This window comes from Lycorma delicatula, chromosome 4, assembly GCF_047948215.1.
Source record: "Lycorma delicatula isolate Av1 chromosome 4, ASM4794821v1, whole genome shotgun sequence".
Classification (NCBI taxonomy): domain Eukaryota; kingdom Metazoa; phylum Arthropoda; class Insecta; order Hemiptera; family Fulgoridae; genus Lycorma; species Lycorma delicatula.
The window spans coordinates 103,995,709-104,010,179 of NC_134458.1; the positions used below are offsets into that span (position 1 = coordinate 103,995,709).

Genomic DNA, 14,471 nt, shown 5'->3' on the forward strand with positions numbered 1-14,471 from the left:
TTACGGGCAAAAATTCAAGATAGAATTTAAAAAAAAAAAGGAAATCGCATATAGATTTTTATTTATTTCTAAGTAAAGGCCTACATGTTTGATATAAATAATTAATCATATCAGCAGAAAATATTTTTCGAATGTACATGTCAACGAAAGGTAGGAGTCACAGTGAAGTAGGTCATACGTTTTTGAGACACAAATGAAATACAAACAATACGCGCGCACGAGTATAAATAAAATTTGTACATGTAAAATTTTTTATGTTGATAACCTAACAAGCCGGATCGGAAAATTTTTATAATATTGGTAAAATTTATTCTCTCTCATAGAAGAAAGTAATGAAAAAATCTTAATGCATATATTAATAACAATAAAAAAACTAAAAATATTAAAAAAAAATAATAAATCAACAAGAAAAAAAAATAAGCATAAAAGATACAGAATGTGGGTGGGAGACCCTTTTCCTGGTCTGATTATCTATACAGTAGTAGCCGAGTAAAACGCGCTCTATGAACATAGCTGTGAAACAAGTCAGTCGAACTTTTGGCTCGGTGCCGTAACGTTGTTAACGAAACGTGTCTTGTTTGACTGTACAGTACGATGCCTCGTCGTTTGTAATAAAAAAGAAAGAATAACACTTCGTTTTACTACTTTCATACAGACAGTCGTTTTTTTAAATTAAATTTATTACGGACACTTCATTTTATAATAATATAAAAGTGTTTAAATTGAAGAAAATTTTATTAACTAAAATTAATGAAAATCACAAATTATCATCATTTTTTATACATATTAACTTAATGGTGTTTACAAATCGTGATATTGTATGTGACTAATGTATAATTAATATAAATGTGTAGAATTAAAACGGAACGAGAATTAAAAAAAAAAAAAACAAATAATTGAGAAATCAATAAAGAAATATTAAAAGATAAAATAAAATATATAAAATTTTATATTTGTTTTGATAAGAGAGCCTATTTAATTAAACAAAAATGTAATATAACAAAAAAACATGTAAAAAGAATTTTATTAATGTTAGAATTCATTATAATTTAAAAAATAATAATAGAAAGTAATTATATGTTTTCTAAATGGTTACCAGAATACAGTAAAAGTTTATTTAAAATTATTATTAATTATAATATATAGAAAAATATATATTATATAGAGTTTTTTTTTTAATAGAAAGATTATTAGGAAAAAATAGCTAAGTTATAGCCGATAATTATAACAAAATAAAAGAAGACAGAAACATGTAAAGAAACAAACTACACTGTAATAAAAGGACACAGAAAAAAAAATACCATTGATGTTAAAATTAAGATTGAAAAATAACAAATACATGATATTTTATTTTTAAGAAAAACGAATAATAATTATAATCAAAAGTTTTACGTTGGTTTAATAAATAATATTTATGTTTAAAATTGAAATAATAATAATAATGGACTTAAACTGTGAAAATTAACGAATTTATAACAAAATATTTTATATACAAAGTTACACACTGGAACATAATTTATATACAATTTAATTTCCCCCACCAATCGTAGATGGGATATCTCAAGGTCATTAAGGTGAATCACTGGGAAAACAATAACAAAAACTACATCAGATAAGAAACAACACAACATTAAAATGATCCTACGGGAAACGAATGGAACAGTTCAATGCAATAAGCCGGGAGTGACAGTTCGAAGGATTATAAATATTTTAAATAAATTTACCGACGTTCGTTATAATATTAATAATAAAATAATGATAAATAATTATAACATTAATAAAAATATAAACAGGACGTTATTAAATTATTTATATGTGTTTATATGTGTTAATGTGTTGGTGATAGAAAATTGTCATGGACTTCCTTTCGTTAATAATTATAATTATAATTATAAAAATACAACCAGTAGCAGTTACGATGAACAACTAACACAGTTGCTTAATAATAATAAAACTAGGGTCAAAAGGACACCACCGTATCCTGATAAATTGGTCAGTACTCATTATTTTTTAATTTTATATTCATAATATACAAATACATATATATATTTTTTTAAATAATAACTAACATTATCAATTTAGTATTACGTTAATATTAATCATCTGTTTTATCACTTTTTGTTCATTCATAAAAATAATTTATACATATATACACATATTACTATTAATTGAGAATTATAAAAAGGCATAAAATAAATATTTATGACTTTATTTTTATTCCATAATTATATATATATATATATATATATATATATATATATATATATATATGTAATATATCTTACAAATAAATTTTTTTTTAAATTTATATATTCAAAAAAAGCTGGTTGAAAAATCAAAGGTAAAAAAAAATTGCATAAGTACATTTGATTTTCATCGCTTTTAATTAAAAAAAAAAAATTGTTAAATATATATATATCTTATTATATAAGATAAAATACTTTTTATTTTATCCAGACAACGTTTTTAAATACTTTAAATAAAATCTACAAAATAAACTTTAAAAAAATCAAGAAAACCAATTTAAGTAAAATACACTAAAAATTAAAAAAAAATCTTTATTTAAATTTTTTTTTAATAAATGTTTATCAATCACTACTGCGCCCGGTATATCTATGTATAAGATTTTTTCCGTCCGCTGTATCAGACGCAAATCTTAATCGATTTGTCGAAACTTGGTGGGGTGATTTGAACCTATTCGGAATAGAGCCCTATTGAGTTTTAAGCGAATCACAATGTTTCACAGGAACCGGAGTTAAAAGGCAAAAAACGGGGTCATTGTGTATATTTTTAGATTTTTTCGTTCTACTGGGCGCAATTTTTAACCAATTTTGATGAAACGTTGTACGTTGATAAATACAACTCTGTGAAAATACAACTCTATTGATTTTCAAGCGAATCGGTGCACAGGAACGGAATTTGAACCCAAAACTGGGATTTTGGGTACATTTTTAAGATTAACTAAAACCGGAAATATGCTCTTCTAACGTACTTACAGCGACAGAGGTTTTAATCTGCAGGAAATTAAAATATTTAAGTTGATTTTAATTTAGCACCGATTTAAAAAAAAAATAAAAAGAAAGATTTTTTTAATTTTATTTATTTATTTATTTTAATACGAAAAGGTCAAATTAGGACAATGAAAATATGCTCTTTCTTACTTTTTTCTCTTCTTCCATCGTTTCTCATTTTTTCAACATGGCTTTTTTTTGCTCATCTGTCTTTTTCTTCCTGTCCTTTTTTGTGCACAAAAACGTTTACATTGTACATTATTCTATTCTATTACAAAAGTTCTCTACTTCCAAACCTATCTTTTGGAGGTTCTCCTCTTCCATCTGTATCAGGTAATTTGATTTGCTTTTCATGATCCACAATTTTTCAAATATTTATTTATTTAATCTGTTAAGGTCTTTCCTGGATCATATGTCCCTAGAAATTTAACCTTTTTTTCCTTAGGTCTTCTTGCATTTTGGTAGATATAACTGTTAAATTTCAGCTTGTATTATCCTTCTTCTGTTACCTTTGGACCGTGGCTTTTTCTCAGTAAATGTGATTTTTTTGTTTTAATTTTTATTGCACTGAAAAATATAGTAAATACTGTGATTATGCAGAGTGTTTTGGGACGTATTCCCCGAACTTCCAAAAAAAAAAAAAAAAAAAAAAAAAAAAAAAATTTTTTTTGATTGAGGACACCAAAACGAGCAAAAAAGTTCATATCGACATGTCCTATTTTGCTTTGTTTTCCTTTTGGACCCCATTTTGTGATTTTCAAGGAAAAAAAATTATTTCTCAGGAACGGGAAAACCTACTTTAATTATATTTGGCAAATCTGAAAATGCAAGCTGATAATCTTTTACTTTTTCATTTCCGCCACTAAATGTAATAAAAATTATTAATAATAAATAATAATAGTAAATTAATAATTATCACTTTGCCTTTACGGTGTGCAAGCGTACTGCCGGGTTAATTATCTGCAATACCTCGACTGCTTGTCAACGGATTTTTATAAATGAGGTGTCATTTTGTTCAAAATAAAATGATTAATAAATTTTGTAATAAGTAAAAATTTGATAAAACAAGTAATTACAAAGATACTGAAGATTAAAAAAATAAGATGGCCGCCATTTTTAAATTTGAAAGTGAGGTTTTCAAATTTTTTGTAGAATAAGAGACTAGTCTTAGAATTACCAAATTGAATTAAAGTAGGATTATCCGTTCGTAAGAAATTATTTTTTTTGCTGAAAATCACAAAATGGGATCTAGAAAGAAAACAAAGCAAAATAGAAATTACGTCGATATGAAAGTTTTTGCTAATTTTAGTGTATTGAAACAATACCTAAAGTTCGGAGAATACATCCCGGACCCTCTGTAAAAAAAAACTTAAAAAATAACTCTACCCTTCCTTCTTTTAGTTAGAGAGGGGGAGTACAACTGGCTGTAAGCCGATTTATATTCATGAGCGTTCTTTTTTAGTTTCAAGCTGACATTATATAGATAATATCTTCTTTAATTAAATGTATAAGAACGTAGTTACCAGTAAAACAAAGTATTTAAATTCAGGTAAAATTAACTCCAAATAAAATGAAACTCCGGTTAATCGGAATTAAAGTTATACAGATTGTCCTTGTATAGAAATTTTCGTTTTTGAAGGAAATAATTTCTTTATAATCCGATTAATAAAGTGAAGATAATGATTTTGATTAGTTAGTTAGATTCGATATTTTTTAATTAAATTCATGTAACATACAATTTAACTTATTGCACGTATATATTACCCTTTATTACAAAAAAAAAAATGTTTCAATGTAAAATAGTATACGATAATTGAAATAAATGTATATTTGTATATTACAGAACCGATGTAGGAACATTTCAGCAATGCTGTCTTGATAAAATTTAAAAAAAAATAATAATAACTTACCGAGTAGGATTTATAGAATATCTAATTATCCAGAAATCCAGATAGTCTTGTTAGGGATAATTAGGAGTAAACCTTTCTATACTTAAAAGTAGATAACATTTTAGTACTTTGTTAATAACGTATTCGATAAATTAAATGAAAAGATTTATTTCATCAGTAATAAAACTTCATGAATAAATGATCTAATTTTATTTAGAACTTTTTTTTTTACTGAAAACGAAAAAAAATTTAAACTAATTAAACTTTGTACTACATTTAATGTTACATGTTTATTAAAATAATAATTATAATAATAAAAGAAATAAATATTAATAGGCAAATAAACGTAATTTAAAATTATACAGATTATTAGATTTATTTAGCACGGAAATCGAGAATAATGTCAAGTTAATGTGGATCAATACGCTTGACCGAAAACAAATGACATAAATAAAATTTTCAAAAAAAAAAGATAAGCGAAATCATTATATGAGGATCATATCAGTACTAAAGTACAGTGACAAAATAAAAGTATATAAATCTTTGCTCAATTAAAATTAAAGAATGAAGGCATTAACCGGAAAATTAAGAAAACACTGCATTCATACGCATATGTAATAATAATTATAACAATAAAATGAAAACAATTGTATATATTTTATCCAAATAATGGAATTAATCTTCAAAGTTAAATGTACAAACGAGTATAATTTTTATTTATAAGTATTTATTATTTTTTTAATAATAAACCAAATGAGGGAGAACTGATTAATTTATACTAGTCGCTTTATATCTTTACCGATGAATTTAAAGCTTAATATCTTGGTTCATAATTACGATAAAAAATTACCTACCGTCTTATGTTATTTACCAAACACTTTTCTATTAAGAATTTCATTTATTACAAAAATTCTTCGCCAAAGAATTGATAAAAATTACTAATTTTAAATTTCATCTAGCTTTAACCTCGTGAGAAACATGAAAAATAATATTATAAAAATTACCAGTTCTCAAACAGATAATCTTTTCTTACAATCTTAACCAAATTTGGACATTTCTGGATCAACACTAGACTATTTTTCATGTAACAGATATTTCAATCCGGAAGATTTATTGTTTTTTCTTAAATTAAAAAAAAACCTATTACATCGGTTTTAATGAAGTGCATACGAAAATGTATACGATAGTAATTAAAAATAACCATTAGAACAATGGGGATGATGTACTATTTGAAATAAAAAGGATTAATTTAAAATTAACTTCACCATATAATTATTACAGATAAAAAGACAGAAATTTTGTAATTATTTCATTAATATATATTGAACAGCTGCTATATAATATGAAAGTGTTTTCAGATCCAGTTTTTTTTTTTAACTTTACAACAATATTTCCGAAATTTAAATAGAGTTCTGAAACCCATTATTTTTTTTTTTTTAATATTTCAAGTCTAAAATATATTAAATCATCAATGTTGCCTCATATTTTGTGTTCTAATAATGTAGTTTAATTTTATTATTTGAATAAAAATCGGGAAAACATTTTTCGCTAGCCGCAAATCGAAAACAAAACGTTCTGGACCGATGTTTATATCATTTTAATTTTTTTTTTCTTTTTTGATAACTTAAATCAGAGGTATACGTTTACGGAAACCTTAACAGGAAACTTATGGAACATTCTGAAAAACTAAAAAGTATACTGTATATACTTTTTCATTTTTAAAATTACAATCAATAATAAAAAGCTCTTGGAAAAGTAATTTCTTCAGTAGTTTGAGAAAATTATTTTTCAAGGTTTGTTTTGATAAACTGCAGACGAAAATGAATGCAATATTAATTCAAAATAACCATTAATACGATGGTGAAGAAGTAGTATTTAAAAGAAAAAAAAAACAATTCAACTTTAATTGCTACATAACTATTACACACACCGAGAAAGAGAGAGAGAGAAATTTTGTAATAATTTAATTAATATATTATGAACAGCTGCACCAATATGAACGTGTTTATCAACTCGGTTTTTTCAACTTTACAACAATTTTCCTGAAATTTAGATATATCGGTGATTAAGAAAGTACTTCACAAATTTAAAAGCACAAAAATTTATTTAGATAACTTACAGATTCAGCTGAGGTCTCATTTCATAGCAAAACACATCACGTTTTGACTCTGTAGTTCAGTAGTACCGAATTCAGCCAGCAGCGCTGTCACCAGTGTTGTTAAAAACGAATACATTTCAGTAAATGTAAATTTTGCACCAGTTTTCGAAACGTGCTCGCTGTGTGTTTTGGTTTTACGATTCGCATTCAGCAACTGCAGTTCAACGTAATTTTCGTAGAAAGAACGGTAGGGAGTCTCGTGGAAGACATACAATTTACTCTTGGCACCAAACCTTCGTTAACACAGGTTGTTCTTCTTCCACACAAAACGGCCTGTTATTCTTCCAGGAGGCAACCGTAATTTGTATCGTTTATCTGGACTCGCTTCAAAATTTTCTAATTCCTCAGTTAGACGATGATGACCAAGATGGACGCCATTATTTTCAGTAAGACGAGTCACCACCTGACTATCACCTAGAAGTCCGAGATTTTCTTGATACTCTATTCCAAGGTCGGTGGATCGGTCATGAAGATCCAATTGCATGGCCACCTCGTTCCCCAGATTTGAACCCCTAGATTTTTTCTTGTGGGGTTTCAAGACTGGGTGTATGTACCGCCTTTGTCTACTGATCTTGTTGATCTATGACTTCGAATTAAAGCCGCAGCTGCGGAGATAACGCCTGACTTGCTAGCTACAGTCTGGAATGAAATCGACTTCAGGTGGGATAAATGTCGCATTACAAATGGAAGCCATATCAAACCAAAGTAAATGTCGGGTGACAGATTTTATGTTTTTTTATTGAAATGCGCCAAATTGTTTTAGGTTATCTCAATAAATTTGTATTATGCTTTTGAGGTTGTGAAATCCTTCCTCAATCACCCGACCCATTTCTTTTTTTAATTTTTCAGGTCAAAAACTTATTAAACATCAATTTTTCCTCATACTTTGTGTTCTAATAGTGTGATTCCATTTTATTATTTAAATAAAAATCAGGATGACATTTTTGCAAGTTGCAATTCGAAAACAAAACGTTCTGGATCCTTGTTTAGATTGACTTTTATATATTTTTTTGGAAATATTATTCAGAGGTATAAGTGTACCTTTAGAAACGTTAATTCTGTTATATTCTGAAAAAATAAAAGAGTTTTTATTTTTTTAAAAATTATAATCAATAACGAATAGCTAAAAAAGTAACGATTTCAATAGTTTGAAAAAATTATTTTATCAGGTGAGCAAAGAAATAAAAAAAATCTCAAATTCCACTTTTCATTTAAAACTAACTCGAATTAGAGCTTGAAGTTTTAACGTTAATAGTTTTTGAATATTGCTTAGAGATTCTAAAAATATACTGTAATAAATTGAAATAGAAATATTTTAAAGCTTATCAAATTATTGGAAACCGTTTTTTAAAAATTCATTTTTGAAAAAAGATACGACTACGAGTAAAATATTCCTGTTGTATTTTGCTTAAAATGAATGTCTGGCATCAGTTTTACATCACTTATAAATATAATTACATATTTAATGTACTATTATTATCTTAAATGGTAAAAAATCTGCCGTAGTTTGATAATATTCTTACTTTGTTGAATATTATTAAATATATTATTAAATATATTTCACTAATTTTTATCATCTCGTTACTGATTTCTTTTAAAGATAAAAGCACGGCCATCTAAACAGAATAACTCCTTAACTTTATAGAAGACATTTCTTCAATACTTTCATGGCTTTGTATAAATCCTGATAAAGTAAAGTTCAAACAGGATCAACAGACTAAATAGAATCTAACAAAGAAATTAAATCTTTTTGCGAATAACCAGTATTACTTTAATTATGAATCTACTAATTGAGCGGTTAGTCGAATTACAATATCACTCCTTAAGTACCGCAGGCTATAACATGAAATAGAGATGTCCCTATATACAGTAGATTTCTATTAATGTTAGGGATTAAAGTTCGACTAAAGATAACCGTTAGCTTTTAATAGAAAATTTAATACATTAAAAAAATAATTCAAAAATTAGAAAGATCAAAAATAAAATAATCCGAAATATATACAATTTTTTTACATTAAATTATTATTCTTTTTAATACAAATAAAATTAAAAAAGTAGTGTAATAAAAATAAGGTGTTAAGAAAGGTGAGTTATATCACTAACGAGTTAACCATGACTCAGTCACAAAGAATCAAGGATATACGCTGAAACATTAATAAAATAATTCCTAACAATAGTATTCACAGACTGTCACGATTCAAAACGAAAAGTTTATTTTATAAGGGTCATGACCTTGCCGTCAAATAAATATGACAGTTATTTCAAATAAGAATTGATAATGATTGAATTATATAATGTATTAATAATAATAATATTTACGTAATCTTTATCTTTTAATTGAATGTTATGAAATCCTGTAGTATAATTAATCTACCATTTCAGCCTGATCGGGATTCAAATCCGTTACCTTCTCGACAGCCTCTCTGTAAAGAAAGTCCAAGCTATTTTTAATTTTTTTTTAAGCAACAACTTAGCTTTTCTTTTATTAAATCATCTACAGTTTATTACAGATTTTTTTTTTATTATTCAAGGGAAATAAATTAATTTTAAAGACCTAATTGACCAATTATCTTTAAGTAGCTTTTATTAAAATTCTTTTACAGCAGCAAAATATTAAAAATTCCGGGTTCAATCAATAATTCTATCTCGTGACTGGCAAACTGAATTTATTAGGTTTGATTCAGAAAGAGATCAATGTTTTTCATGATGAAACAGAATTATAATTTTAAGTTTTCCTGTAATACAGTTTTTACTGTAAAAACTACGCAGAAAGTTATTTCCAAACAACTTATAAATTTCTGATTACGTAAGAAATTTCATTACCTCTACATAAATAAGCAATTTCAACGTAAATGCTTTTCATAACATACTGGTTGATTTCAGTACCTTGTAATCATATTTTTAACAACAAAAAAGTGTTTTAATCAGATTTATAACTGTTTATTTAATTTAAATTTCAAAATTCTCATTGTGTGTGGTCAAATGGTCGTCAAAAATAACGATAAATTACTGGTCAGAACATGGTAGAGGAAAGATTATATTTCCATTTGATTAACTAACCAAACGTTGCTGAAGATATTAGTGGGGACCGAGAGGAAACTGGGACCTAACTTATAAAAATTGACTGACACCACTCCTGTAATTCTGACTAGGTTTTTTGCTAGAAGTAATAATAGCTCGAACATTTCAGCATTAAATTTGATTATAAAGATCCATAAGAGAAAACTAATTTAGTAAATACTAAAGTAAAAATGTGAAACCGGTGTTATATTTTACAAAAAAAATATTTTTGCTAATTCAGATCTATGATTTAAGGATTTTCAATTAAAATAAAATCATGTCTAACGTCTTTTGTCCAGAACAAGCTGAAATCGATGAAAACTAAGGTTAGAATCTTTCAAAACCTATCCCGGTTGAAAATTGCTTATTCATTAAAAAACCTAGTAAAGAAAAAAATTAAAGAAAGTTACTTTACCTAATAAAGTATTCCAAAACTTTTGGAAAAATTTTCATAATTTATGCAGAACGGCCCATGAAGATAGAAAGGTTTTCAAAACAATCAATCTGATTTACCACGCAGAAGATTTCCTGTTTTTTCTTTTAGTCTATCACGATGAAATTCCACTGAAACCTACAAAAAATTCAGTAAATAATTTTAGAAATTTGTAAAATTTAACGATTAAATACACATTACAAAAATTCAGCTTGAACTATAAGCGAATTCTCTGAACCTTCTAAAAGAGATATCTAAAATGTTTTAATGAGGTTTTATTTTTGCGTACGTGCGTTTATTATACATAAAAATAATATGTCGTTAATACTAACGTTGCAGTTTTCAGTGAACAGTTTGAGATAAAATATAAAAACCAAAACCTTTGTAATATTTTTTTTTTAGATTCCTCCTAGAAAAAAAAATTTAAACAATTATAACAGAAATAATAATATTGTAATGCGATACTAAAACGTATAACTTACAAAGTAATGTGACTAAGCTCTCTTCTCTTGATGTTCTGTATCATTATAGAGACTTTATAATTAACATTAGGCCTACACTACAACATATACAAGCTGTTACAGACATCCTAACGATCGCGTATCGCCCACATGGTCTCACATTTTCAAGATCAGCGTGTAGTCTACTAGAAACAGGCCGGACATTGGGGAGACAGCTGCAGGCAGTTAGTTTAAACGTCCGAATATTCTCCTACTTTAGCAAAAACCTAATGTTAGATTGAAATAGAGAGAGATAAAAAATGAGAGAAAGAGAGAAATAGAAAGGGATGAGGGAGATAGAGGAGGCAAACAAAAAAAAAGAAAGATACATCTATACAAATGTATGTAGCGAGACAAATTTATGAATGAAAACATACATATACACGCAAACACATCTAACAAAATAAATGTGTATGATAAAGAGTAAAATGCTGAAAGAGAATAAAAATAAGTTTAAAGATAATAATGTAGAGATAAAAAGTATTTAACTAAATAATCTCTTTCACAAACCTTGAAAAAAGTCTTCAAAGAAATATCTACAACAATTTGAAAAAAAATGAATTTTACGTCTAAATTAACATTCAATTTTTAGTTTCCTTCAAATTACAGTAAATTATGCAAAAAGGGAAAATATGGTAATCGCACCTAAAAATCCTTTGTCCTTTTTTTGTTGTATGAAGGCAGGGAACAAATTGGAGGGTAAATCATTTACATTCGCGTACGCCAATATGTGTTGGAGTCTATTTAGTTAATAATGCCTGTTTGGTTAATAACTAACAATTAGTCCCACCAAAAATCTTCAAATCTGGTAAGATGATTTCTACGTTAAACACTGAAAATCATAAAACATGAAACATTAATTTCTTTGAGATACCGACTTGGAGTCGGTATCTCAAAGAAATTGATCAGTAGTTGAAGGTTCAGGGATCACAACTCGGTAGGGGATGGATTTAATTAAATTTTTACTAGTTGACTTTAAAAAAAAGAAAAAAAGCAACAAAAAGTGTATTCCCCAAATGACTCATAAATACAAAAATAAAGGTATCAGCTGGAAGGTTTTCTTGATCTCCAAGCAGTGTGGTAGCGCATCGGCCTTTCAACCAGAGGTTCCAGTTTCGAATCTCGATCAAGCATGGCATTTTTCATGAACTAAAAATTTATATTTTTATGTTTTCACTTACAAGCTTCTGTGGTGAATTAATTCACCAGTAAAGAAAGAGAAATTTAAAGTACTCTAAATATGATGTTTTGATCAAATTTGATAAACATACATTTTTTCGGAAAATTTTACCATTTGTAAAAAGAATGTTTTCTTTATTTTATTGGCATTAGAGATATGATATCGTTTTTTTATGATTAATTCATCACATAAGCTTGAAGCTTGTGTCATGGGAATATGAAATAGAAATTTTGTAGCGCATGAAAAGTGTCATGCCTGTTCCGGGAATTCGGGATGAAAGGCCGAGACGCTACCACTCCGCCATGATCAGGGGTATTTTTAGAACTGTTTTATTTTGTCCGTTCTGTTTACATAATAAACCCACTGAAATAATATAAATAAAAAAATTGCAAGTTGGCTTTTAATTTACTGGGAAAATATTAAAATAAATTTTATACTAAAAATCTTTTTTGGAGGTAATCACTTTTAGTGTTTTAAGTTTCTTTGTGTTAAATTTTTTTATATAGATTGCATTTTAAAGAAAAACTTACGAGGCAAAAATTAAAATTGCATTTTCATTTTACATAAATTTTCAATGAAATATTTTTTTTTTAACTTTGACATGACTTCACAAGTTTTGGTATTTCCTAAACATAATTTAATTTTTCATTCTATTTTTTTTTTTCATTCTATTATGTTTTAACTAAACACATTATCCAGTCTAGTGTATTAATCATATTTAGATATTTATAAATCTGAAAAGTAAAAGAATTAGCTGTAATAACCTAAATAGTTTGGATCAAAATGTTTTACCAGTTCTACATAGGAATTGAGAAACAACTTAGGTCAAAATTATTAGCAAAAAAAAAAAAAAAACAAAAAAAACAGCCTTTTTATTTATATGTAACCGCTTATCTTAAATTGAATAGTCTTAAATAATTCTTAGATATAAAGTTTAAAAAAATTATATTTTTTCAGCATATTTTATTATGAACTCAACCCCCATCGCGGCTTCGCCCGTGGTATGGGTGTATAGAACTTCAAAAATTGGAAACAGTATTTAATAATTATATGTGGGCTGTTGCTCTTACAATTATTACTATTCATAACTTACTGGATAAAATAAAACGTTTAGATAAAAGATTTATTCCCAAAATCAAATTTTTAATAAAATCAGGAGGATTTTGACGTTGATGACCTTCTTGCCCCTAGTACAGCAAAGGCAAGAGTTTCATTATTACATTTTTTTTTTTTTTTGGCACTGTAATGGTTACATATTTTAATCATGTTAGGTATTTGAATATTTTTTAAATTAAAATAGTCACCTTCAGGGTGATAATCAAAAGCCGATTTGAGACCTAACATATTTCTCGAAGGTTGAACTAGATTTTGTTCCGAACGTATACCATGCTTTTCAAGTCTATGAAAACGCTCTGGCGTAGATTCACGTTGTCTACGATCATAAACACTAATAGCTCTAGATGTTCTTCCTATTTTTGATCTCTCCAACCTAGGCGTTATGAAAACATTACTACCAAATTGAAAGTCCAATCTGAACCAATTATGTGTATGGCTTACCTTGATAGAACTTCTTAATTCAGGTTATAAAAATCTATAAGAGAGTTACTTTACTCACGTGAGGATGATTTCTTGCACGTCGCTGCCAGATTAGAAAATGGAATTAAATTTAGTAAAAACATTATAACCTTTTAAAGAATTTCATATGATATCGAAAGTCAATATTCCTCTAACCACAAAAACGTTGTTAAATGTGTGAGTAGTAGTCATTCCCTTTAATTTTATTGTCAAAATAATCTGTTTTTACATTAAGATACTAATACAAATTAATCTTTTATAAACAATGACGTTAAATTTAGCAAGCAACATAACAATTATCTGAAGAAGTCAATATTGATATGAACAAACGTCGATATTAACATACACAACGATCAATATCGACAATGACAATCGATTTAGATAATGACATTAAAATTAGCAAAGAAAGTTGTAGGTTATTTATTTATATGTTTTTCATCTTTTAGACAGTAGTGAGATCGGTGAAGTTAAACTGTGGTAAACATTCCGGGATCAAAATTTTTTGCGGTCATCGGGAACAAACGAAAAAATGTTCCTCCTAATACAGTAGTGATATTATACAACAAAGTTAAAACAATTAATTTCAATAAGGAAGATATCAATATCTATGAACATTTAAATAGAAATTGCTTTGAAAATTCCATATCAAGGAGAATTGATAATCG

At 27.0% G+C, this 14,471-nt stretch overlaps 1 protein-coding gene across 1 annotated transcript in view; it reads left to right on the forward strand.

Moving 5' to 3' along the window:
* The first annotated feature begins 533 nt into the window (after window positions 1-533).
* LOC142323723 (matrix metalloproteinase-2-like) overlaps window positions 534-14,471 on the forward strand; it is a 691,023-nt gene continuing 677,085 nt past the window's right edge. The window contains exon 1 of the mRNA XM_075363878.1: window positions 534-1,992. Within this exon, the coding sequence (XP_075219993.1) occupies window positions 1,636-1,992 (357 nt within the window). The 5' untranslated portion in view covers window positions 534-1,635. The remainder of the gene's footprint in view (window positions 1,993-14,471) is intronic.